Source organism: Rhinolophus sinicus, chromosome 1, assembly GCF_057876585.1.
Source record: "Rhinolophus sinicus isolate RSI-liver-muscle chromosome 1, RSI-T2T, whole genome shotgun sequence".
Classification (NCBI taxonomy): domain Eukaryota; kingdom Metazoa; phylum Chordata; class Mammalia; order Chiroptera; family Rhinolophidae; genus Rhinolophus; species Rhinolophus sinicus.
The window spans coordinates 211,462,837-211,488,881 of NC_142501.1; the positions used below are offsets into that span (position 1 = coordinate 211,462,837).

The 26,045-nt window shown below is 58.9% G+C and overlaps 1 protein-coding gene across 3 annotated transcripts; it reads left to right on the forward strand.

The window, feature by feature from the left end:
* Window positions 1–842: 842 nt before the first annotated feature.
* On the forward strand, window positions 843–25,776 carry WFS1 (wolframin ER transmembrane glycoprotein). 3 transcript variants are annotated; one of them, XM_019748206.3, is made up of 8 exons: window positions 843–1,010; window positions 6,247–6,470; window positions 14,195–14,277; window positions 14,833–14,977; window positions 15,587–15,757; window positions 16,506–16,586; window positions 18,601–18,746; window positions 23,167–25,776. In XM_019748206.3, exons 2-8 carry the CDS (start codon window positions 6,248–6,250, stop codon window positions 24,970–24,972), a joined length of 2,655 nt encoding a protein of 884 aa, XP_019603765.3. In that variant the 5' UTR covers window positions 843–1,010; window position 6,247; the 3' UTR covers window positions 24,973–25,776. The 3 variants fall into 3 exon arrangements, with proteins under 3 accessions (XP_019603765.3, XP_019603764.3, XP_019603766.3); XM_019748205.3 differs by having other exon boundaries at window positions 857–1,014; XM_019748207.3 differs by having other exon boundaries at window positions 924–1,148.
* Window positions 25,777–26,045: the final 269 nt, after the last annotated feature.

Consider the following 26,045-nt stretch of genomic DNA (forward strand, 5'->3'; position numbering starts at 1 on the left):
AACATGTTGGTAACATATCTCTGGCAATCACTCTGAGCCTCAGTTTCTGCAGTGATAACACAGGACAGGTATCACAGGATGGTTATGAGGACCACACATAGAGCAGACACAGCCCAGGGGCCCCGGTGACCCTGGCAAGGGCCCCACAGTGTGGGGGATAGACCTTTGCCTTCATCTTCAAACCACAGCTCTCAGACTCTGGACAAGGCCAAAGAAGAGGGTTTCCAAACTGCCTGAGCCTTGTGTCACTCCCTGGGCTAATATACATTCCTAAATGCATCCCACAATCACCTTGTGAAAAGTGTGCTACGTTCATTTGATTTCGTACATTTAAAGCAGCATTGGCTACATGTACACTTTTAAATGGGCCACACTTTTCTGTCTCTGCTGTTGTATCAGGGAGCCAGCTCTCACTGGCCACGCTGGAATTCAGGCACCTGGTGCATAGTACGCGCTCAATCTGTTAATATTGCAATAGCAAGTATAACGAATCTGCAGTTGGGGGCCAGAGTGGTGGGTAGAAAGTGGCCCGAGGTTTGTCCAAGGGTCCAACCACTTGTTACAGAGACCATAGGTCTCGCGAAGGAACACGAAGCCTGCTGGCAGGGTCAGCGCCCGGCCTTGGCCAGCCCATGACTGGGCTGGGCCGGGGCGGGGCGGGGCCGGGCCATGATGGGGCGGGGCTGGGGTCCGAGTCCGCTCAGAAACTTTCCCTGTTGGACCCGCCCCTCCGGCACTCCCTGCCTGGCTGCGCCTGGGAAATGTCGGCGGCAGCCTGGCGAGGCGCGCCGTGATTGGCGGAGGTGCACAGTGATTGGCAGGCGTGCTGGCCGCTCAGTGGGCAGAGCCGGCGCCGCGTACTCCGGGCCGAGTCCGTGGGCCTCACTCGCCGGCTCCAGCTACAGCCAGCGTCTCCCGCTTGTCCCGCTTCCCTTCCGCCCCGGCGAATCCTTCTCCCGAGCAACTTTGCGGCGATCCGGGAGGCCCGAGGGCGTGCGGCCCACTCAGAGGCGAGTGAGTACTTAGGGATAGGGGACGGCCGTGCGGGGGACTGAAAAGAAACCCGGGAGCGCCGCGCCGCCCGCCTCGAGCCTCAGTTTCCCCATATAAGCGGATGAGCAGCTCGTCCCAACGGCCCATCCCACCCTGTAAGTTCCCCAGAAGTTGGTTCCAGGATCCCGCCCGCTCCGCGACCTCACGGTGACCCATATCTGGATGGGGTCTTCCTCGGGGGTGAGCGCCCCCTCGGCTCCAGAGCCCCGGGGCACGCGCGCCCCGACCACTGTTACACTCGTGAGTCTCTCCACGAAACCCCCTTGCGGATGGAAAACAGACCCGACAGGAAGGCGGCTTGTGGCGCGAGGGGCCCGGTGTGTGGCAAGGGGCGCCCCCCTCCCCGTCGCAACGGTCCCGAGTTGCCCCGTCATGGCCCTTCCCCCGCGGCTCTCGGCGGGACCCAGGGCCGCCCTCAGTGCCCGCTGGGCTGCTGGAAGGCGCCTGGGCCCCCAGGTGGGGGCTGGTGGGTAATGGGGGTTCAGTCCCCCAGTGGGGACCAGGCTCGCGTGAGTGGCAGCCTCTGGATCAGGCTGAAGAGCTCGCAGCCCACTTAGAATCTGTGTGGCAGTAATCTTCCCCCTGGGGCTCCTCCTGGGGGGTGGGGGTTTGGGGGTAATGGCAGCCCCTAGACCCTGGCTGATGTAAACCTGGGCCCCCGGGAAAGTTAATTTCTGTTTTGACAGATAGAATTTTTCTGGGGAATCTGACCCACCCCTTTTGGGCGTGATGGGGTGTCCTCCACCTATGTTTGGTAGTTGATGTTAAGAAATTCCAAGGAATTAACATTTGTGCGATATTTAATCCTCTTAGTCGCCTTTGTGGTAGGAATTGTCACCCCATTTCACATGAGGAAGATGAGGCTTGCTGGGGTTTGGTGACCTGCGCAGGCAGCGTGCAGCCCCACCTCTCCTTACCTTGGACAGTGACCCTTGGCGTTCAGCCCATTTATAAAGGGCTTTCCCTTCTGCAGGGATCCATCACTGCCCTGGGCGCTGGCCGCCTGACCTCCTGGCAGCCCCGGTGGGGGAGCTGTGCTGGAAGCCCAGAGGCCACACTTGCCAGTGTCCCCTCCTGTGATTCTCATGAGAGACCCTCAGTGTCAGACCAGGGATTTTGATAGAGGTTCCTTTGTGCTCCCCCTCCCCCAGCCGATGGACCTTTGACTGCACACAGAAAAGGTTGCTGGGAGACCACATCTCACCTTCCTTCCCAGGATGGAAGAGTATGTGGAGGGACTCCCCTCTCAGGCCTTCACGGCCCCTTGCCGGCCTTCGGACTGGTCACAGAGGGGAACGCCCCAGTCCTGGCCCCCCCGGAATGCCTATGCTGCAGGACAGAGACCAAGCCCTCGTCCACGACAGTGACCATAAAAGACATCCTCATGAAGAAGGAATTTTATGCTTTGTATGAGTCCGTCTCTTCTCCCATGCCTCCACCTCAGAAAGTGGCACCACCACCATGGCCCCTAGCAAACCCAGCCACCCTCTTTCTTGCCCACTCCTCATATTCCGTTGGTGACTCTCCTGTCCCTCCTGGCTCCAGAGCTGTGTTCACGTGCCTGCGCTGGCCAGGCCTCCTCCCCTTTCCCTGGATGGCCACCCAGTCCCCTCCGTGGTCCCCCCGTCATGTCCCCACACAGCCCTGATGGTTCTTTAACTGCCACTTCCCTGTGCACCACCATCCTGCACCTCCTTTTGGTTCTAAGCCTGCACTGGTTCAGGCCCTGGGGACCTGCCCCCGACACCACTCAGCCTCTTTTCTCATTCCTGTGTCCCCTCTCTAGAGGTCACTTCTTCGCCTCCTGCTCCTTCCTGGCCCCACTGCTGGCTCCATCTGCCTCTGCTGCCTTTTCTCCGGGGCAGTCCCTGCTGGAATGCCTACATACCTTCTTTCCACCCTGTCCACCCTCGCCTGGCTCTCACCTTCTGGTCCTGAAGGCTTAGTCAGGCCTTTCTTCCAGAATCCTTCCCCTGCCCCTTTCTCACAGCTCAGTGAGGCCTCCGTTCTGTGCTTGCAACATCAAGTCTGTCCGGGTGTTGTTCTTCCCATCCAGACTGAGTTCTTGAAGGCTGGCCCTAGGAGTCCCCTGTGGGCAGGGAGGTCCTGCACAGAGCAGGTGCTAAGTGTACAGTGGGAGCTCGGCCTCTGGGGAGACACTGGCTGGCCATGATCAATGCCCGGGGCATTCCCAACTTGACTCCCGCTTTGTTCCTGTGAACTTGGCACTTGGGGAGAGCCAGAATGTTCCTCAGTTTGGCTGTTAATACTCTGGGGCAAAAATAGGTACCTGGGAGCCTCCAAGGTCCTTGTGCCCTTGTCTTGAGGAACAGCCCTGAGATGGGGGCTGTGCCAGGTCCGGCCAGAGCAGACATCCCAGACCTTGGGAACCCCTGGGCCTGCTCCCTTAGGGCTTGGTCACAGATGTACTTCCAAGAACCTTGCACATTCATTATAGAAAATTAGGGAAATACATTTAGAAAAGGAATAAAATAAAATCACCCATCCCTCTCCCCAGAGATAGTCAGTATTACCATTTTGGAGCCATTTTTTCCCATCTCTTTGCAGTTAAACTTTGTTTTCATCCTAAATACATTGGAGCTGAAATGTCAGGCTGCTTTAACCCTGCTTACCAGTGTTACACACCGTCTCCTTGGCCTTAACCATTCACATGCAAGGTCATGGTGAACAGCTGTACAGTGTAGCACCGTACGGAGGGGCAGTCATAACCGCTCTCCGGACGGTCGGTGCTGGAAAGTACAGCTGTGACGACTCCAGGAAGAGGCCTCTGCAAGAGACAGGTGTGGCGGTCAGCAGTTGCACATGGACGTGGGGGGACAGCAGGTTTTGGGAGTGAGTGGGCCAGGGAAGGGGAGGTGTAGTGGGGGTCTGGTTGCAGAGGCCTGCGGGGCCCCGTTCTTGAGAGACTCCTTTTTCAGGAACTCACAGGGTTTTTATGGATTGGAATTCCAGCTCCTACACGGAGCTGTGTGGCCCCGAGCATGAATCTCTCCTTCCTGGTCCAGGGTTTCCTTGTCTGTGAACTGGAGTGAAAGATAAGCTATCTACAACCCCAGGATAATACTACCTACCTGGCGAGCCGAACGTGGAACCCCGGGAAAATCTGTGGGAAGTGCTGGGAACAGAGCACGTTCCAGATACATGTTTGTCCTCGTCGTTATGAGTGACCTAGGCGCTCTGGCCTAAGTCAGCCCCCATTCAGGCAAGCTGCCCTCTGCCATTCCAGGAAGGTGGCACTTGAGTCTGGGGGCAGCGGGAGGCCCTGGAGATGGCGAGGCAGGATGGGGCCCCATGGTTCGAAGTCCTGCCTTTTTTTGCTGTCTCAGGTTGGCCGGTGACTTGCGGGTGCCTGGGTGGCGTGTGCCGAGTCACTGCTGACTTCTTGCCCACAGCGGCTGTGTGCTCACGTTGATCTGCACGCAGCGAAATGAGGAGTTTTGCAGAAGTGGCCTGTTTGTTTGGTTCCCAGAAGCCTGGAGTTTGGAAGCAGCACCGAGCACTGCTTTGATTTCCAGGCAGTCACGTGGCTTGGCGGTGCTTTTGGTTTGCACCTGGGAGGATGTTTTCAAATAAGAGCTCAGTCCCTCTGAGGAAGGAATGTCCAGATTGAAATCTCCAGGGTTCTTTGGGACACAGCTCCGATCTTTGGGACCCACTTGTAGCTGGCGACAGGGTAGACGTGGTTGGGTACTCCTGGAACTCGTGTCTGGTGCCTGGGGCCACCTCCCTCTTCCTGTGACAGCAGTCATCAGAAACGTGTGTCGGGCACCTACCCCATCCAGTAGGCTGGGTGCGTGGAGCTGGGTGTGCGCAGATGTCTGGGACCCGCGCCCCTCTCATGCCCCTTGTGGTCTGTAGTCCTCACAGTGCCCCCGTGCATGGGGCAATTGTCCTGATTTTCAGTTGAGGAGACTGGGGTGCAGAGAGGGGCATGACCTACTCAGGACCACACAGCTGGTCTGGACAGAGCCACGGGCAGGGTCTACCAGGTTAGGTTTGGGATCAGCCTCTTCCTGCTCTGACTCAGTGTTCCCATCTCAGTGAGGAGGAGGGACGTGGCCTTGAGTCTGGAGAGGGTCATGGGATCCTTTAGGAATCCGAGGAAGAGCCTCACAGCATCCCCACACAGTGCACACGTGGTCCCGACAATGTCGGGGGGTTGTGTCTCCTGAAGCCCAGCCGCGCTCAGGTTCAGCTTTCAGCCCAGAGCCTGCGCCTGTGGCTGCCCTTCTGCGTCAGTGGTTTGTGAAACAGCACGTGCAGCCCCGTTGTTGGCGAATCGAGCCCTTTCCCCTGGTCATGAGATGGTCAGAGAACCTGCACGCTCTAGTCTGTTCCCGCCTCTGTCCCGAGACACCAGCACACGGTTACATCGCTGCTTTTCAGTTCTAGTATCTGGTAACATTCACCTTCTGAGCTTTGGTCCTGTGGTTCCAGCCCGGTGTGGAGGGCTTTGGAGTTGGGCAGATCTGACTAAATCCGGCCCCCACCACTGTGGTCGTCCCCCTCTGCTCCTTCTGGGGGGCTCTGGGGGTACATCCTCCCTGGCCTCTCTCCAGCTTCTGGTGTCTGGTGGTCCTTGGATTGTAGCTACAGCTCTCTAGCCTCTGCCTCCATTTCGCCTTCTCCTCTCTGGGTTTCGGTGTGTCTCCGTCCTCCTCTTATAAGGACACCAGTGACCTAACCCAGGATGATCTCATTTCAAGATCTTTAATTACATCAGCAAAGCCCCCCTTTTCCAAATCAGGTCAGCCTCCAGATTTGGGGTAGACCTGCCATGTGGAGGCCACCATGCAGTCCGGCACAGCCAGGCAGGGTGCTCAGGGCTCTGCGTGTGCGACACCTTGCTGACCCTCACTGCAGTCCGTCCTCCCCGCTGCTCAGATGCGGGCACCGGAGAGGCAGGGACTCGAGGCCACAGATGTGGCAGCCCGAGCCGCTGACTGCTGGGGCCTGCTGAGCCGGCTGGCCCTGAATGCGTTTCCTCCCTTGATTTCCTCGTCTGTAACATGGGGAAGAAATTGCAGGGGCTGTCGTGAGGTTGAATGAGATCACACAGAGAATGCTGGGCAGCCCCCACCCTGTTTTGCTTTGCAGTCCCCTCTGCTTACCAAAAACTAGAGGCCGAGCAGGCTGGTGCTGGTGTGTCTGACCTGCAGCTTTTCTCACCAGGATGGACTCCAGCACCCCTCCTGCGAGCCCACAGCCTCCACCACCACCGCAGCCCCAGGCCCGCTCACGGCTCAACGCCACTGCCTCCGTGGAGCAGGAGAAGAGTGGGGCACCCCGAGCTCCTGGACCCCACGTTGGACCTGGATCAGATGTGGGAGACACAGCTGCCCCAGCCGTGCCCCAGGCCCCACGTGCCAGAAGCCGAGAAAGAGTGGATGGAACGGGTAAGGGGACGGGGCCTGGGGGGCCAACTGTCCTTGGCCCAGGCCAGGGCTGTCCTGGGGGGCAGGGTAAGCACCCGTGTCCTGCCACGTGGCCCTCCTACTGGGCGTGCCCTGCGGCTCAGCACCACCTGCTCCACCCTGCACGGAGGGCCTCGCTCCTAAGGGTCTTTGCTTTACTTACGATCAGATGGCTCTAGCTCCGACCAGCTCACACTCGGGGCTGGCGGGCGGTTTCACCAGGGCCTGTGAAGGGGCAGCAAGGCCTCCCCTCACGCAGCTCTGGTCCTGCCCTGCGCTCAGAAAGCCTGTATCATCCCCTGTCCACTCAGGGGCCATTTGGTCAGGCAGCTCTGCTTGCTCTGGGGGCCCCAACTGGCCACTCCCCTCCAGGCCAGCTGCCAGGCCCAGGTTTCTGCTGCCCTCTGAACCACTGTCTTCCATCCCCAGGCTGGGCTGCTAAGGGCTGTCCCTCCCCCCAATCCATTCTTGGGCCCCCTCAGGTTTCTGCTCCCCCAGACCTTCCTAGGAGGCACTCCCTGGGGCAGAGGCAAGATGGTGTGAGGACCCAGGTAGGATGGGGCAGCTGGTTGTGGTGCTGCCCACTGGGCTGACACTGGGGCAGGGGCACTAGAGTTTGGGCCATCCTCCATCCACCTGCTGCTCACTGCGCATGGCCTTTTGCTGGCCCCGAGTGGCCTTGACAGCACAGGTGAGTCAGACCTGTCCCCAAAGAGTCCACTGCCTCGTGGGGAGCAGAGGGAAGCATGGGGTCTGGGAGCACTGAAGTGGCCCTGGCCCTGGCGCTGGGGGCTAGGAAGCCTGCTTTCTGGGAAGAGGGTGCCTGAGCAAGAATTAGCCTGGGGGAGCGGGCAAGGGCTATAGGGAAGAAATGGCCTCTCCTGGGGTGGTCTTGGGGTTGTGAGAGCCCCAGACCTCCCAGGTGACAGGGTGGTGATGGAGAAGGAGGAGGTAAGGGTGACAGTGTGTCCGCCTGAGACTGAGCTACACCAGGAGGGAGAGACATTCCTTCCTGCCCGGGGGCTGGGGCTGTCATGGGTGGAAAGTTCACGCCTCACTGTGAGTTTCATGGACACTTGCAGGGGAGGAGCCCCAGCCTCTGGCTGTGGTGTTTGGGGAAAACACAGCTAGTGTCCGTTTTGCTTTCTGATCATCCACCCAGCGCTTTGCAGCACATCCCATCCGTCTTCCACTCACAGCAACCAACCCTGCGAAGCAAGGTCCGTGAGCTCCGATTACAGAACGAGCCTGCTCCTGGCCCTGCTCGGAGCAGCAGGTCCAAAAGCTCTGTGGGTGGTAAAAGTCCCGTTACTTCTCTTCCTGGGTTACCGCCCACTCCTCCCTGCACACAGAGACCATTCCATGTGCTCCAGATCTGCCCCCACGTTTCCCCACCTCCCTTTGCCACGTGGGACCCTCTGCTCAAAATATGCCATCACCATCACCACCTGTTGAAATCCTACCCGGCTCTTAGGACACTACCGCCTTTTATGCTTTCTGACTTCAACCCACGGCAAGAATACACGCGCCGTCATCACCTGTTGTACACGCCCACATTGCACACGCACACTCACAGTCGGGGAGGATGGAAATTTCCAAAACTAAACTTCTCCTTGTGGTGTGTGCTGAAGTCTTGCTAGTCTCCTCTGTCCCTTGTATTTAAATATAAATACTGCTTGCGGCCAGTTCAATTTGACTTTAGTGGGTGGAAACCTGCAGTGTGCAAAGCGCTGTCTGTGGTTTGGTTCCAGTGCTAGTCTCCTTGAGCTTTTCCCACCTGGGACTCCCGGAACACACTTCTCCACCCAAACAGTTTAGTTATTGAGTGATGGGGCCCTCAGGGGTCCAGGAAGGACCACAGTTCGGCCATGTGTGGCTTGGCTGGTGGCCTTGAGCTGTGTGCCCTCGAGGGGGTTGGGAGGCCTCGCCATGCCTGTTTCTGCATCTATAAAATGGGCACAATCATAATTACCATGTGGAGTTCGCAGGGGCTTGCGCCCATGCTGGGACCGTGTGCACTGAGCATGTGCGGAAGCCTGCTGGGGTCAGCATGCAGTGGTGACTCGAGGCCCTCGCCCCTGTAGGTACCTGCACGCTGGCTCAGCGGGCGTCTGTACCTTGAACTGCAATGCTTGATGTGCTTCCTGAATGTCACCAAGTGCGCTCCCGGTCCCTTGGCCCATTCACTGAGGTCCTATTCAGACCCCTTGGAGGCTTCACCTTGTACCTCACCTTGTGAGTCTTATGACCCCCATTAAACTTCTTATTGGTGACTGGTTTTGATGTCAGCTCAGACGGTGTGACTGCTTTTAGGAGCTTCCGTGTATGTGTGTGGATCAGATTGCTTCTCCCCTCCCAGGGAGGCTTAGGCTACAAACGCCGTGTGCGAGCACATGTATGTGTGGGGGGGCGGGCCATGGGGTACGCTTTCTGTTACCTGCTCCACCACCGTGGGCGGGACCCTGTGACTGCTCTCCTGTTCTCAAGCAGAGCTGAGGTGGGGCTGCATTTCCCCCCAGGTGGTCTGTGTGAGTTAAGGAAGCCCTGGCCCCCTCACTGCCACCTGTTCACACCTCACCTCACCTCTCTCCAGCTCACCCAGCCTTTGTCGTGTTGTTTTTCCCCTCGAGGTGCGGGTGCCTAAGGTGATTCCTCCCAGTCAGCAAGGCGCCCCATGCAGAGGCCCCGAACCCGTGATGAGCACCGCTGTGGGTACCATTGTCCTCGGCCCGGGCGACCCCTCACAGCAGTCTGGGAGGGAAGCTCTGTTGTTACCCCCATTTACAGCTGAGGAAACTAAGGCACAGATTTGTCCAAGTGACCAGCTGCTGAGTGATGGGCGCACAGGTGACACGAGTCTCCTGTCATATACCTGCCCCTCCCGGCAGAGCCTCAGGGACCTCCAGGCTCTGGGTGCAGCAGCCAAGGCACCCCATGCAGTTCACGCTGGGCTAGCGCCCAGCTTGGGTTCTTCTGGTCTCAGTGTCCTTCAAAGGACTCCGCATTCTCCTCTTTGTCTCCAAGCCTCTGGGCAGGCCAGGGCCTGACCCTGGAATCTCAGCCCAGCCACAGATACCGCCCGGCCGCAGGGCACAGAGACCAGGGCTGGGAACTGCTTGGTTTCAATCTGGCTGATGCAAAACAGCCCTGGGAGGATGGAGTCAAGACTGTAAGTTTCAGATAAGAAGAGTCAGGAAACATGTGGTTTCTGTTTGGCTCTGTCCTCGAGGGGAGGGGTGGGGAAGGAGGCAGGGGAAGAGAGGGGAGAACACGCGCTGGACAGGTCCCATGTCCTGGCTGTGCTGGGTCACTTTCTCAGCTGTCTGAGTTACCACAGTCACCGATGTGGACTCAGAAGGCCCTGCCCTGCAGGCCCTACACAGCTCAGACAGCATGTGCCCGCAAGTGGCTTTTCGGGTCAGTTTCAATTAGTTAGCTCACCTGTCCATCCAGCAAAGGTGTTGAGCGTCAGTGAGGCACCAGTAGGTTACAGCAAGAGCGAATATTAGCACTCTCCACGCCGGACACCACTTCAGGTGACTCACTTCGCTGATATTTTTCAGATGAGAAAACCCCGGGAAGAGGTTTGAACAGACTGTGAGTCCCTGCTTGCCCACTGAGACGGGCTGCCCGTGACAGCCGTGACTGACAATGGAAGGCTGGCATGTGCCCCGTGCCTTGGGTCACTAAGAGTCCTGTGTGGTAGACACAAAGCAGTGCCCGCGCATGACAAAGCACAGACGCAGACAGCTGGGATTTGAGCCCCCAGAGTCGTCAGTGGCCACAGAAGGCTGGAGGCTCAGGCCTGCCCTCCAGAGGCCCTGGGCGAGAGAGAAACCAGGGCCCGAGTAACTGTCCTAGGGGGTGAGCACGGTGCAGGGCCTGTGGTCCATGAAATGCCCGTTCTGCCGACCTCGGTGGGTCACAGCAGATGGGTGCCAGCCTGCAGGGCTGCTGAGTCCCTGAGGCGTCCCAGCTGCGGTGCAGGCCAGGCCTTGCTCAGGCAGCCGCAGGGCCACAGCCAGGGGTGCTGGCTGGCCCCGTGCGGGAGGGTGCCGCTGCCTGGAAGCGTTCACCCCAGCACTGACCGAGGGCCGGCCCAGCCGGTGCAGGAGACAGTGGGCAGGACAGGCAGGGCCCCACCCTCCAGGAGGGGAGCTGCTGGGTGAGTAGAGGAAGAAGAACCTGACTGAGTGTGTTGGACGTCAGAGCCTCTGGGGCTGATGACGCCCTGGGCAGGAGTCAGGCCTCAGGCAGGCCCAGCAGGGCCTCGAGGGAGAAGATGAGGAGAGGGGGTGTTCTCGGAGTGCTAGAGGGTTTAACTCAGAACATCATCTGTTACAGTAAAGAGGAAGCCACCCTGGCCACTGTGTGGAGATGGCACTGGGGGTCGGGGCATGTGAGATGAGGTGGCAACTGAGGGGGTGGGTGGAGAGGGAGCAGAGGGACCCAGAGTGACTTCAGGTCTGGCTGGAGCTGCCAGGTAGGTGGTGGTGTGGTTTGCCGGTGGGGTTCAGAGCTTGGTCCTGGACGGTGAACAGTGGGCGTGGAGACCAAGGAGGTTCCCTGTGTACTGAGCTGCACTGCCCCACGCGGTGCTGGCAGCTGGAGGGTGGAGCTGGGTCAGACCGACTGAAGGCTGTGGGAGCTGTGAAGGCTGTGGGAGCTGGGAGACGCACTGTCCCAGGTCATGGGCTGTGCCTGGCATGCTCCTCACCTCGATAGCACGTGAGAAAATGACGTGTCCTTTGCCAGCTCAGTGTGGCTTGAAAGCTTTCAAGTGCAAGAGATCATGGGGATAGATCATTTCACAGAGAGGGGCTGTGGTTCTCCATGGTCCCAGCAGACGTGAGGAGACCTGCCCAAGGCCACGCAGCACCAACTACTGCTGTTTTATGATTGATGGAAGGCTTTCAAAAATGAGTCAGGACCTTTTTAGTTGCAAGTAACACAGAAACCCCATGTAAATTGATACAAATAAAAAAAACAGGGTGGCTGGGTCTTATTAGTCCCATGTGTCTGTAGTCTAGATGTGCTGGCTTTACACACGGCTGGATGCAGGGGCTGAGATGACATGATCAGGAATCTTGTCCCCGCTCCCCACTCTGCTTTCCCATGTGCGTTCACTCTCAGGTGGGCTCTCCCCATGGGCAGCCCTCCCAGACTCCAAGCTGGTGTCCGGCCGCCGAGACCAGCAGAAGGAGGAAGTCTAGTTCCCAGCAGTTGAGCACAAACCCCGCTGTCCTGACTTGAGTCTGTCTGTCCCTGAACCAAGGTCAGGGTGGTGGAGCCTCTGACGGGCCAGGAGGGCTTGCTGCACCCACCCTGCAGTGCGGGTGAGGGGCAATGCCACCAGACCTTGAGGTCTGAGAGTAGGGGAGGGTGGGTCCCTAAAAGGGACATCGAGGTCTAGTATCAGAAAAAGCCATGGATGGAGGTCAGGCCTCAAGGACCACGTGTGTGTCTTCCATGGTCGGTGGTGTCTGCGCTGACCCAGCCGCCTTCTGGCCGTGTCCTTTTGGTGTTGAGCGGTGAGCCCCTTGGGTTTGCCTCCGACCTGTGTGAAGGCTCCGACTTTGTGGGAAAAGCCACATATTGTGATTGGGCTGCAGCGTGAGCCCCACATTTGAGTGGTTATAGAACTATCTGCCAGTGCCGAATGGAAATCGTAATAACGAAAGTCTAGCGTTTGTTTCGAAGAGAGTCTGTATATTGGGGAGACTTCTTCAAATGTCAGGTTATGAATAACTTCTGTGAAAAATTAATCATGGACTAGAATAATCTTTTTAGCCAACAGATGTATGCTTAAATCTTCTAGATTCTGATTTTGGGGAAAAAAAGGAAAGAGTATGGGTTTATGAATCGGGCGTTGAGCTGAGAAGAGCAACACCAGCAGGGAAGGGTCCCGTTTTGTGAACGCGACTCTGGACCAGTCACCAAATGCAATGTCTTGTTCTTCATGAGCCGTCCTGTTGGATAGATGTAACCATGGGGCTGAAAATGACTCTTGTAGGTAAGGCAGCACTTTGATGCTGAAGGTGGATTCACACGCAGGTCAGATACCCCGCCTGCACACTCCCTCCCTCTGAGCCCACAGGCGGGACCCTGGCTTGGAGCCTGCAGGCTTTGCATTCTCCCATTCTCTTAAGTCTGAGCCCTTGGCCAGAAAGTACATTCCAGGGCCAAGGGGTGTGACAGCATCCAGAGAGAGAACTAACCTTGATGACTCCGGAAGCACTGAGGCCCAGGGCCCCTGGGGAAGGGGCATTCGTCCTGGGCCCTGAAGCCACCCTCAGTGAGGATGCCCAGTCTGAACTTTGCAGGGAGAGGTGTCACCGTGTTTGTGAGCTGTCCACCAGGAGGGCCACGGTGCCGGTGCCTGTGCCTGACCTGTGAGGTCTCCTGACGACTCCTCCTCCCCTTGGAGCTGTCCCCAGCCCTCCGGGCCTTTCTCCAAACTGGATGCAACTCCTCTACCTTCGAGCCTTGAAGGCTGTGTCACTTTAGGCCACTGCCCCTGCTGCCTCCTCCTGGAGTCCCGGGTCCTGTGGACTCAGGCTCCATAAACGCAGGGCCGGCAGCATTCACTGCTGCAGAGCAGGCTCTGAGTCTGGCGGGAGGCCTGGATGAGCAGACAGCAAAGGCTGGTCATCAGGCACTGTTAACGGGGACGGTTCTTGTTTCATTTAATTCTGCCGTCTGTTTCCATCCAGAGAGTGAGTCTATTAGTTTCTAATAAGCACCTACTATGTGGTCGGCAGTGCCCCAGCCACACCCCATGTGTCCTTGGAGGCGGGGTGTCGCGGTGGGTGGAGGCAAGGTGTAGTGTCAGGCTTAGGCCCTGAGTAGTGGGTAAAAATACGATTTTTTCAGAAACTTTGTATTGTTACGCTACCCACTGCCGGTGAGGTTACAGTGACATTGGTGTAGTTACATGATGCTTTTGTCAGTGGGCCTAACTTTTTAGAAAGTAACATACAGCACAAGCCATGTGACGTTGGGACCCTTGGGCCTAGAAATTCACCTGAAGAACTTATGCTAGGAGAAAAACCCCCAAAAGAAAACATGTATACCCAGAAGGGCTCGTGGCACCATTTTATAAAACTAAGGAGTATTGGGAATAACCGAGCGGCTGGACAGAAGTCACGAGAGTCCCAGCGTCCTGAGTGTGTCCCCTCAGTGGGATTTCTGCGCCAATTCCACTACACATCAGTGTGCGCAATTGGTTATAACCCACTAGTGTAAGTAAATGTCTCAAAATGCGTGCGCACGGATTATGACTTCCAGACACTGAGTGTATAGGCTGCAATCTTAGCAAACACGAATTCGGTTGGTTTCCTGGGATGCCGGGCGTTGGGGCTTTCAAACCTGAGCCTCGGGTCTTTCTAGAGCCTCAGTCCAAGCTGCAGTGAGCTGAGGGGCGAGGGTGGGACTCGGGTCTGTGCCCCTCATCCTTCCCGAGACGCCACCAAAGAGACTGGGCTGCTGCCGGCCCCCGGCCCCCACAGGAGTCTGCTGTCCTTGCTCTATCATGGAGGGGAGCTGTGTGGGGTCTTCTTTCCGCATCGTCTCTCACACCCCTGACCCAGATTTTCACATGAGAAGCTGCTCCAGGCCCAAAGCCCATTCCTGCCGTGCTCTCCACTCCTCTGACAAGTGACAAGGACCAGCTTCATGACATTCTGCTCGTTTTTCCCTTGTTAAAGGGTCCGTGAAGGGAGACATGGACACCCCCTTTGAAGAAGTCCTGGAGAAGGCCAAGGCCGGGGACCCCAAAGCACAGACGGAGGTGAGGACCCCGGCGTCTGGTGGGAGCGCAGGCTGGGCCCCCAGCACCGCGGGCCTGGCCGAGAGCTCCTCGGCTGCGTGAACGGGAGCTGAGCGCCCGGCCCCATTTGCTGTGTTTCCTTGTTTGCAGGGTCATTTCCCGCCCACCAGCCCCTCCTGTCCCTTGTCCCCGTCACCTGGGCTCAGGCACCACCGCCTCCATGACGCCGGCCCCGCTCCCTGCCTGTCCTCGGTGCCCCACCCCCGCTGTGGTCCCCTCTATGGACGGGGTGCAGACCCTCCTCACAGTCTTGTGAGGAGCAAGCCCCCTGAGGGTCCCACAGGCCCAACCTACTACACACGCTCGTGGGACCCCGTTCCTGCCACCTTTCTTCTTGGCCTGGGTGACAGAGGGGATGCACGGAGGCGGCTTGTCTGGGAGCATGGGGAGCGAGAGGGTCCCAGACGCCCAAGGTTGCTGGGCTTTGGGGAGCAGGTCAGGGGCCAAGACGTGGTAAGAGCCCCGCTTCTCGTGGAGGCCGCTGCCGAGCGCGGCTTAACGGCGTCTCACTTGCAGGTGGGGAAGCACTACCTGCAGCTGGCCATCGACGGGGACGAGGAGCTCAACAACTGCACGGCCGTGGACTGGCTGGTCCTGGCCGCCAAGCAGGGCCGGCGCGAGGCCGTCAAGCTCCTCCGCCGGTGCCTGGCGGACAGAAAAGGTGGGTCTGGGCCCGAGGGATACAGTGCTGCTTGCTAAAGTACAACTAAAATGATAACAGGAAAACCTAATGCTGGTGACGCCGTTAAGAAATAAGTACAATTTCCGTGCTGCCAGTGGCTCTGTCATTTAGATGGTGTTTCTGGAGCACACATGACATGGGACATTTAACCAAGGAAGCCATTTTCACTCTTTAGCTTGTGTTGGTGTCTACAAGTAGGTACCTTCTGGGTTCTCATCTGAATTGGTGGGTAGCTCCCGAGCCAGGGGAGGGCCGCTTCGTCCTGGCAGAGCTGGAGAGCATGAAGGCGAAGGCCTGCTCAGACACACTGGCTGCCAGGCGGGGCGGGGCTTTGGGGGCAGTGAGGTGTCGGCTGGCCATGGGCGATGACTGACCACGTTATCCTGCCCACGGGAAGTGGCTGGCCCCTGGTGTCAGGCTGTGTCTCCCACCTGCAGAGTGGGTGCCGGCCAGGACTTGGGCCAGATGTTCTTTCCTGCCCCGGTGACCACAGGTGCCTATAAAGCCTGTTGCATGAGTCCCTTCCCAGACCACCTCAGGCAGAGTGGCACTAACGGCTTCCAGGCTCCTAATGGCCCCGTCTCTCAGGCATCACCTCCGAGAACGAGCAGGAGGTGAAGCAGCTGTCGTCCGAGACCGACCTCGAGCGGGCCGTGCGCAAGGCGGCCCTCGTCATGTACTGGAAGCTCAACCCCAAGAAGAAGAAGCAGATGGCCGTGTCCGAGCTGCTGGAGAACGTCGGCCAGGTCAACGAGCACGGTACACGGCCCTCTGGTGGGCAGCTTGGGCCTTCCTGCTGGAGTCCCCTATGGGATATCATGGGTCTCCTATACGGCCTAGGGACTCCCTTCCTGGGGCTCAGGTGGCGCCCTCAAAAGGCATGCTTGATGTGGCAGAGCTGGGGCCACGCCCTGTGGGCCCCCAGAAACCCCCACCTGCTTCCCCTCCCTTCCTGCTGCCACTCTCTGCCCTCCTGTCCAGCTCCCACCTGCCCTGCCCTGCAAAGGCACACCTCAGTGGGTGGCACACAGGACTAGCTCAGGGAATGCTTGCCCACCTGGGGGGTGGCCAGTGCATGGGTGTTGACAAAGGACGGGATACTTCAATCCTGGCTGTGTTCATTCATTGAACAGACTCCAGCACCAGGGCTGGGGACACAGAGCACAGGCCTGCTCCTTGTCCCAGGGGCATTCACAGGCTTTTCCAGGGGAAAATCACACCAAGGGGCAATGCCAGCAAAAGATTGGGGGACAGGTTATACTGACCAGACCGCACGCTGTGTCCAGAGGGGATGGGAGTGCCCTGCAGGGCGTGGAGTCACGCTAGTGGGTAGAGGCCAGAGGGGGCCGTCCAGAGGAGTGGCCCTTGCAGTACCCATCACGGGGTACGTGGAGGCCCCAGGCCCTGGGGTCCCGGAGTTCAGGGACGCCCACTAGGAGTATGTGGGCTGCAGAGCATGAGGGAACAGTCAGCCTGCCTTGATCCTCAATCCACTCTGTCCCCACAGATGGAGTGGCACAGCCAGGCCCTGTCCCCAAGTCACTGCAGAAGCAGAGGCGGGTGCTGGAGCGCCTGGTCAGTAGCGAATGTGAGTATGGCCGCCAGTCCTCTGCCTGCCACAGCGCTGGCCATGCTGTTGCACCCACCACACTGGGCACTGCGTCCACTCCTTCCTGCAGAGTCCAGGCTGGGGCCCCCCAGAGTCTCGGAGGCATGATGGTTTTCAGTCCATTCCATGTGGGGCTGTGGTTTGTGTGTCAGTTCATGGCTCTGTGACCTGGACCCTCCCCACTGGGAGTGCACGCTGTAGCGGGGAGACTGACACGGGTGGAGCGTGGCAGCATGACAGTCCCTGCTGGACAGAGAAATGCAGGAGTGTGGGCATATCCGGGGTACCTGAGCCAGTCAGCAAGGGTGAGGAGGCAGCTAGCTGGTGCAGGAAGAGCGAGAGGTGGGGCACCCAGCAGGGGCTGTAGGAAGTAGTGATGTAGGGCAGAGCTTCGTGGGGGGTGGGGGGAGGTTTGGGAGCTCACGAAGCTGGGGTGCCTTTGGGACATCCAACTGGAAGAGACCTTCAACCCCTCTGGGTGCAGCCGCACACCGTGTGGGTGGACTCTAGGTCTCAGGGCCCCAGGCTCCCATCCCAGAGGAGACACGGGTTCCCCCTCCCGGCTCTGCCACCACTCTTCACATGACATCAGGCCCGTCTCGTTTTTCTCTCTGGGTGTCAGTCTCCCCTCTTACACATTAGAGGGCCAAAGGACCCCACCAGTCCTCAGGGATTCTCTTGCATCAGGGGCCAGAGGATACTGTACAGAGGGGACACACACCCACCTTCCCGCTGGGCTGGAGTCTGGAAAGTGTCAGAGCTGTGGTGACAAATCGAATCCTGGCCGTCTGGAGGCCATGGGCAGATGGGCACAGACTGTGTCCTTGTCCCATTCGGGGGGCACAGCAGTGTGTCTCCACTGTCTTTGCTGCCCCATCACACATCCTGAGTGTCGTCCCATGGTTCTCCTATCTCCATCCTCTGGACATGGGAGCCACCCCGGGACCCGTCCTTAGAGCCCCGTCTCAGTGGCCAGTCTCATGGCATCAGATGCCACCCACAGCTCCACATACAGCCCTCACCAGGCCACTCAGCCCCATGTGGCCACCCCGCCACTGCCAGCCACGCAGCCCTGCGCCAGCCCTTGTAGTGACCACTGCATCCGGGGTGCTATCCTTGACTCCTTCCGACCCCCGAAATCAGTGGGCACCCCCTTCTGCAAGCCCCGCCCTGCCCGCCCGGTGGTGCGCGCTGCGATCTGTACACTGTTTGTTTCCTTTGTTGTCTCTGCTTGTTTGCTGCGTTCTGTGATCAGCTCATCATGTCCCCAGCGCCTGGAACACAGCCCCCACCCCCGCAGGAGGCCTCAGAAAGCACCTGGTCATGGCAGAATAGGCGAGGCTGGGCCAACCATGCATCTGGCAACCCGTTCACAGTTGTGACGCTGTGTTCGTTCACTCCCGGCCTCCTGGGCACCCTGTCGCCCACCAGGGGAGTGCGCCATGTGGACGTGGCTCTCGGGGCACGTCCCGCCTCATTGGGCATGACGCCCCATATACTGAGAGCCCAGACCTGGGCACACGCTGGGCTTGTTCCCCCATTGCAAGTGTTTCCCAGGGCTCAGGAAAGGGCCCAGCATGTAGGAGGCTCTTGGTGGAGACGTGTTGAACGGAGGGGTCGCCATGTGGCTGGGCTGCTGGGCAGCTGTCACCAGCACTGTGAGAAGCCAGGGCTGAGGGAGAGAAGGTGGCAGAGAGGCACTGGCAGGGAAGGTGGTGAAAGGGCTGGCATTGGATCTGGGTTTGGGGACAGCAGACCCTGGGCATGAGGCCCTAAGCGGGAAGGACGGTTTGGGGACGGATGGCATGTCACCGAGGTGACACTGCCTTTGTCCTCCCCATCAGCCTGTCCTTGCCCACCTGCCCAGGACAGAGGCGGGTTCTCAGCCCCTGTCTCAGCTTGGCCCCAGCCACCAACCCTGTCCTGCCAGTGCCCCGGGGTGACAGTGTGCGTGGAGTGTGGACTGACCCAGCCCGTTGTCCCTGTGCTGTAGCCAAGAACTACATGGCCCTGGATGACTTCGTGGAGATCACCAAGAAGTACGCCAAGGGTATCGTTCCCACCAACCTCTTCCTGGGGGACGATGACGATGACGAGCTGGCAGGCAAGAGCCCCGAGGACCTGCCCCTGCGCCTCAAGGTGAGATGCCCGCGGAGGCCCTGCCCCAGGGCTCCCAGCTGCCCTCCCTGCACTGCCTGGGACGGAATGGGTGGGAGGCCCTCGCCCAGCACAGGAGCCTCCCGGGACTTGCTGTGCAAGGACGTGTCCTCATAAAGGGACGCTGTCACACATACTCAGGCTCCGAAACCCTGGGTGCCTTTGGGGACGGGCGTGCTCAGTGGGTGGCATGAGCATGGGCACCCTTCTTGTGTCTTTCTCCACAAAACGCCATGTGGGGCGCTGGGTACCAGGCACTGGAGTCTGACTTGTGTTTAGACTTTGACATTCCGACAAATTGCCCTTTTACAGTACAGAACGGAGGTCAGCTCCTCAAAGACGCCCTCCCCCCACAACAGTGCTGGCGCTCAGGAGACCGGCAGGGTCCTGCAGGGGGCGCCTACGTACCCGGATCTGTGGGGTCTTGGGTTGAAAGCTGATGGGGGGGGGCAGGGATTGGCTAGAGTGACGAGGAGGTGACCATATGCCGGTCTGAAGGAAGGGAGCATACTGTTGCCGCTGCCATCGGCCAGCCAGCAGCGGCAGGTGGCAGAGAATGAGCGAGGAGCAAGCAGCTCATGAGGAAAGCCAGGAGTGGCGGTCAGGTGTGACAGCTTTTGTTTCCTCAGCCATGTGGTTGAGACTTGCCGTGCAGACGTGCAATGTGGCCACACTGCCCTCTCACACATTAACCCCAGTTCAGCTCATGGGGCTGAATTAGTTGGGCCCATAGCTCACTTTGCAGAGAATGCCAGGGTTTCCAGAAGTTTGGCTGCCCAATCCAGACAGAGCCGTCTGCACAGGGGCCTCTGGCAGTGAATCTTCACTCCACAGCCCAGGCGGTGGTCATCCACGAGCCCAGCTGCCTGGGACGTGTGTGACGCCCCACGGTGTGGTAGAGGACAGGTGACTGCTCAGCCCCGCCGTGGGCATGGAGGGGACAGGAAGTCTGCTGAAATCCCCATGTTGGAGGCAGCTCAGTGTCAGCACCGTGCTGGGAGCCTGGCCGTGGCGCTCAGGCCAGGACACGCTCCCAACGGGAGGCAGACGCAGAAGGAATGCTACGGGGCACACGGTGGCCCAGAGCGGCAGGCATGACGGCCACACTCAGGACCGAGGAGCTGAGTGAGCGTCCCCAGAGGACAGCTAGCATGTCCAAGGTGACGGTTCTGAGATGCAGGGCCAGGATGGCCGAGGAACTTGACCAAAGGAGGTCATGACTAATATGGAAAGTCCACACGGAGGCAGGCCTAGGCTAAGCATTCACAGAGATGCTGTTAGTTTTTATTACTAATGTGAGAGGAGGAAGGTGGGGCGCTTCCCATGGTTATTATAACTCCCCAAATGCCAGTGAGGCTCAAAGGTGAAAGGGAAAGTTGGAGAAGACCCACAGGTGGCCCTGGCTCCAGTGTCCGTGTTTGTCCCCGCATAATTGCAAGTAATGCCAGCTTTCAGAAGCATCCCGGTTTGGACAGTAAATTATGTCACCCTCCTTATGGGTGATGAGCGTGGTGCTATAAAATAGCAGAAAGTCATTTTTGGGAAAGAGAGGGATTTAAAATGTTCTGATAAGAAATAAACAAGGCTGCGTGTTTCCTTTCAGTGTTGAAAAGTGTCAGAGCACTTTGATTCCTCACAAGTTTTTCTCATTAAAAGTCGTTTGCAGAAGAGACAATGAATCATAGCAGGCGTCTCCTGAAACCAAAAGCTGTTCCAGCTTTTAATAGCCTTTCAGAGAACAGAGAAACCCAAGCCTGCTCTTGGGGGGTCTTCTGCCCCTGAAGTGACAGATGACAGGCACCTGTTTGTGAGCTAACACGACTCCCACAGAATGTTCCAGACTCCAGCACTTCTCGAGTCTTTCATGACAGATGAGAACCTCTTGAAAGTAAATGCAGTAATTTTTAAATCCTAACCATTTTTACATGAAATCACTGGAAAGTCCAACACGTGAACGAGCTTGTCAGGGTTGGGCAGACCCGAGTCTGCAGTGACTCGCCTCGACCTGATTAGTTCCTAGTGGGCTCCCTGGGCAGCAGCCGGCTTGTCACATTCTGGTGTTTTGGTTTCTCTTGTCAGCGGAAGGGCCGATGACCTCAGGCCTGGCCAGAGCGCTCTTTACTGTCCTTTTGTAGAACTTGATTCACTTTTTTAAAAATCTCTTCCCTGGGCAAAGAAGAGTTTGTTTTAATTTGTTTGGCCTTTCTCTACAGAGAATGTTTTTAGTCTCACAATTCGGTGGGGCTGCAAGGAGTAGGGCTTAGGTGGGAGCTCCAAGGGGCAGAGTTGGGACCTTCCAAGGAGACCACCCTGTCCTAGAGGCCGGGCACCTCAGACATGCTGTTCTAGAAGTTTCATTGTCTCTTAAAAGTCCTCTCAACTCTGTGATTGTGTGGCCTCAACAAGAACAACGCATGAATGGCTCTGAACATTAGGATAGGATTTCAGATTAATGGCAAGATGCCAGCTACTCAGGCACCTCCAGGCTGGCTCCCTTGAGGCCGCCGGTCTGGTTGGGCACAGAGAATGGCGGTGAGCAGTAGCAGATCTGGGGCGCCTTTTGTCTGCCCTGCTGTGTCGAGGCCCAGCTCTGCAGGGACCAGCTGCAGGCCACGGCTGACACACATGTGGGCTCACTCGTGGCTGTTGATTTTTAGCCTGCTGGTCGGCTCCGTTCTGAAGGGGCCCCTCACAGAGGAAGCCTGGAGCAGGTCCGTTCTCACAGACGCTCGTTTGCTCTCTGGCAAGTGTCAGAAATCCCCACCGAGGCTGACCCTGCGGTGCCAGGTGCTCCCGCCTGCCCGTGTCACACAGGTGTGCTCATGTGCCCACTGCTGTGGGGGCTGCTGACCGCAGAGAGCTGGGATGACCATCCTCTGGTTTCAGCGCTTGCTCATTTTGTCACTTGTTACCAAAGCGACAGCAAGCAGGTGGGCTGTCACAAACACACAGAGGACACGTGTGTGCAGCTGGACAGCCTCCCTTACGAGCCCACCCCCGTCTGCGGAGAACGCACACACCTGGCTACTCCCAGCTGTCCTGGTCACCCTAAGTCGAAAGCCAAGGCTCTTGGGCAGATGACAGTCCAGTCCCAGTGTTGTCACTCCATTATGCTCCCTAGGACCCCTCCTCCTCAGGCCTCCAGTGGGACGGGCAGCGGGTCTGTCCCAAGGGTGGAGGTGGTGCTGCCGACCTCCCCTGGACACTGATGGAGGCTGCGTCAGGCAGCCCTTCAGATGGGCTGTGGGCGCAGCCAGGCCTCCCTGCCCCAAACACGGGCAGTCCCTCCGAGGACCCACTGCCCGGTGTGATCTGATCCATGCTCTTGCCCCTCCAGACACACCCAGACCTCTGCCCTCCTCCCCGCCACACTGTGGCCACTGCTCATGGCCATGTTCTCGTGTCACCCCCTCCAGCCTCTCCCATCTCCCCTCGAACCCCGGCAGGGAATTCTATGCACAAAACCAGGCGGGTGTGGGGGTCTGCCCGCGGTGGCAGAATCGCCTCCCCACCTTCCGGAGGCTGCTCCCCAAGTCACCTCCCCACAGCCCTTCATTCATCCTTTGCTATGGTCAAGGCCAAGGGTTACTGCTGCCCTTGGCGCTGGGTGTAGGCCCGGGGAGTGGCCCCACGGCAGGGACGGGGCTGCCTTTGAATGTGGTCGCGTGGGCTTGTGTGTCTGTTCCACACAGCATGGGCTGGGTGGGTGGGTGTGTACTGGGGTGGGTGGTGGCAGGTGGCTGGTTCATAGGGTCTCCTGACACGTCACAATTGAATCACCTCCACTCAGTAAAGGTGGGCTGTGCCCTGCTCTTCATGTGCGCATGGAACTCTCCTTCCTGGAGTCTCTGCTCCCATTGCCCCTCCTGGGCCTGTTCAGAGCTCAGCGGGCTTGTGAGGTCCCAGTTCCTGTCCCCCTGAGTGGGTGGGGAGCCAAGGTGCGGGATGCGAAGTCCTTGCCGCCGGGAGATGAGACACGAGCCGGGCTCCCCCACCGGCAGCCCCGGGAGCTGTGGTCTCTATAGCACGAGGCCCCATGGGGACGGGGGAGGGAGCGGGCAGGTTGCCCCTGGCACTGGAGGTGTCGCAGGGAGACCAGCACACGTGAGTCTGGAAACCGTGGCAGAAGGTCAGCAGTCAGGCACGGGCTCCAGGGGCCCAGACGAAGTGCCAGGACCCACAGGATTGGGTGGAAGTGAGGGAAGGTTTGTAGGGAACGTGGGGAGGTCGCTCCCGCTTAGAGGGCGTTTCGGGTGGAAGGGCCGCGGGGACAGAGGGCCCAGCAGTGGGCAGACAGGAGGGTGTGTTGTCACTCGCCCAGGGACTAACGAGATGGCAGCGCGCAGGCCTCCTGTCCAGGCTGCAGCGCCGTCTTCCTCTCTTCCCACCGCTCGCCCCCCAGGTGGTCAAGTTCCCGCTGCACGCCATCATGGAAATCAAAGAGTACCTGATCGAGATGGCGTCCAGAGCCGGCATGCACTGGCTGTCCTCCATCGTGCCCACCCACCACATCAACGCCCTCATCTTCTTCTTCATCGTCAGCAACCTCACCATCGACTTCTTCGCCTTCTTCGTCCCCCTCGTCGTCTTCTACCTGTCCTTCGTCTCCATGGTGATCTGCACCCTCAAGGTTTTCCAGGACAGCAAGGCCTGGGAGAGCTTCCGCACCCTCACGGGCCTGCTGCAGCGCTTCGAGCCCAACCTGGACGTGGAGCAGGCCGAGGGCAACTTCAGCTGGAACCACCTGGAGCCCTACCTGCACTTCCTGCTGTCCGTCGTCTTCGTCATCTTCTCCTTCCCCATCGCCAGCAAGGACTGCATGCCCTGCTCGGAGCTGGCCCTCGTGTGCGTCTTCTTCACCGTCACCAGCTACATGAGTCTGAGCGCGTCGGCCGAGCCCTACACCCGGAGGGCCCTGGTGACCGAGGTGGCCGCCGGCCTGCTTTCCCTCCTGCCCAGCCTGCCCTTCGACTGCCACTACCTGAAGCTCCTGGGCCAGACCTTCGTCACCGTGCCCGTGGGCCACCTCCTCCTCCTCAACGTCAGCATCCCCTGCCTGCTCTACGTCTACCTGCTGTTCCTCTTCTTCCGCATGGCCCAGCTGCGGCACTTCAAGGGCACCTACTGCTACCTGGTCCCCTACCTGGTCTGCTTCATGTGGTGCGAGCTCTCCGTGGTCCTTCTGCTCGAGTCCACGGGCCTGGGGCTGGTCCGCGCGTCCATTGGCTACTTCCTCTTCCTCTTCGCGCTCCCCATCCTGGTGGCCGGCCTGGCGCTGATGGGCCTGGTGCAGTTTGCCCGCTGGTTCGTGTCCCTGGAGCTCACCAAGATCACCGTCACCTTGGCGGTCTGCAGCGTCCCCCTGCTGTTCCGCTGGTGGACCAAGGCCAACTTCTCGGTGGTGCAGATGGTGAAGTCCCTGACCCGGAGCTCCCTGGTCAAGCTCATCCTGGTGTGGATCACGGCCATCGTGCTGTTCTGCTGGTTCTACGTGTACCGGTCGGAGGGCATGAAGGTCTACAACTCCACGCTGACCTGGCAGCAGTACGGCTTCCTGTGCGGCCCGCGCGCCTGGAAGGAGACCAACATGGCGCGCACCCAGATCCTGTGCAGCCACCTGGAGGGTCACAGGGTCACGTGGACGGGCCGCTTCAAGTACGTGCGGGTGACGGACATCGACAACAGCGCCGAGTCGGCCATCAACATGCTCCCGTTCGCCGTGGGCGACTGGATGCGCTGCCTGTACGGCGAGGCCTACCCCGCCTGCAGCCCCGGCGGCGCGCCCACGGCCGAGCAAGAGCTGTGCCGCCTCAAGCTGCTGGCCAAGCACCCCTGCCACATCAAGAGGTTCGACCGCTACAAGTTCGAGATCACGGTGGGCATGCCCTTCAGCGCCAACGGCTCCCGCGGCCCCGAGGACGACGACGTCACCAAGGACATCGTGCTGCGGGCCAGCAACGAGTTCAAGGACGTGCTGCTCAGCCTGCGGCACGGAAGCCTCATCGAATTCAGCACCGTCCTCGAGGGCCGCCTGGGCAGCAAGTGGCCCGTCTTCGAGCTCAAGGCCATCAGCTGCCTCAACTGCATGACCCAGCTGGCGCCCGCCCGGCGGCACGTGAAGGTGGAACAGGACTGGCGCAGCACCGTGCACGGCGCCGTGAAGTTCGCCTTCGACTTCTTCTTCTTCCCGTTCCTGTCGGCTGTGTGAGGACATGTCCGCAGCCGGAGGAGGGGTCGGGGCACGTCATTGTCAGGCCCTCCTCCCCCCCCCCCCGTGGCCACCCAGGCAGATGACGCGACAGTAACACTGTTGAGTGTGTGCATGTGTGTGCGCTCGCGTGTGCAAATGCAGGGCTTCAGGGACCGCCCGCCGTGTGCAGTCTGCTCACCTCCACGAATGGCTGACTGCTTTAGCTCTGTCACTTGGAATGCCCGGCGTCATGGGAAGTTGCATGCACAGCCCTGACCCAGCGTCCCAACCTTTCCGAGTGAAGCTGGTGTGCCTGGCTAAACAGGATTCCTGCGTGCTGAAAAGTACTTTGCGGTGACATTCTCCCTCCTTCCCCACCCCCCTCCAAGCACTCCCAGCCCCTCACTTACTTCTGTGTTGGATTCGTCTTTTGAATGTGCTGCTATGTAAACTCAATGATAGTACTTGTTATTTATTTGGTTGCTGCTAAGCCTTGACAGCTGGTTGCCAATCCCGGGGGGCTGTGCACAGCTGCCGGACCTGTCGTGTGGTCGAGGCCCCACCTGATTCCTTCAGGATTGGAGGCCGGGAGAAGCGGCAGCCCTGGGCACAGCGTGTCCACACTGAGCGCTGGGTCTGCAGCTGCCTCATGCTTGTCTAGTGGGTGGTGGGTGAGTTTGTGAGGGTCCCGCCTGAATCCGCTGGGACTAGGAAATAGAACCCGGGCCGTCCCTTACAGTGCTTAGAAACGTTGGCCGTGTTCAGTAACGGACGGGAGACAGTCAAGGTCCTAATTCAGTTGAAATAAAACCTTTGATGAGATCTGTCCGTTTCTCTTTTGTTTAAAAGTCCTTTCTGTGCGCACCTGAGAGTCAACAGGTGTCTACACTTGTACTGAATTAAATACAAGTGCAGTTTGAGTTACTCCCAGAATTGACACTCCCAGTAGTTTACAAGCCACCTGCCAGTGAGCGGACCCCGCGCCACCTCCAGGCTGGGAGCCCCTGCATTTGTGGCCACGACTGCCCAGCTGTCCACTCAGGTCTAACTACATGTGAAATGCTCATGGTCAACATTATTCGAGTGAAACT

Excerpts from the sequence above, each read along its gene's own strand:
- WFS1 (XM_019748206.3), top strand. The coding sequence starts at position 6,248 with ATGGACTCCAGCACCCCTCCTGCGAGCCCACAGCCTCCACCACCACCG. Across the intron at positions 6,471-14,194 it reads AGAAAGAGTGGATGGAACGG|GGTCCGTGAAGGGAGACATG; the intron begins GTAAGGGGACGG and ends CCCTTGTTAAAG. Across the intron at positions 18,747-23,166 it reads ACCTGCCCCTGCGCCTCAAG|GTGGTCAAGTTCCCGCTGCA; the intron begins GTGAGATGCCCG and ends CTCGCCCCCCAG.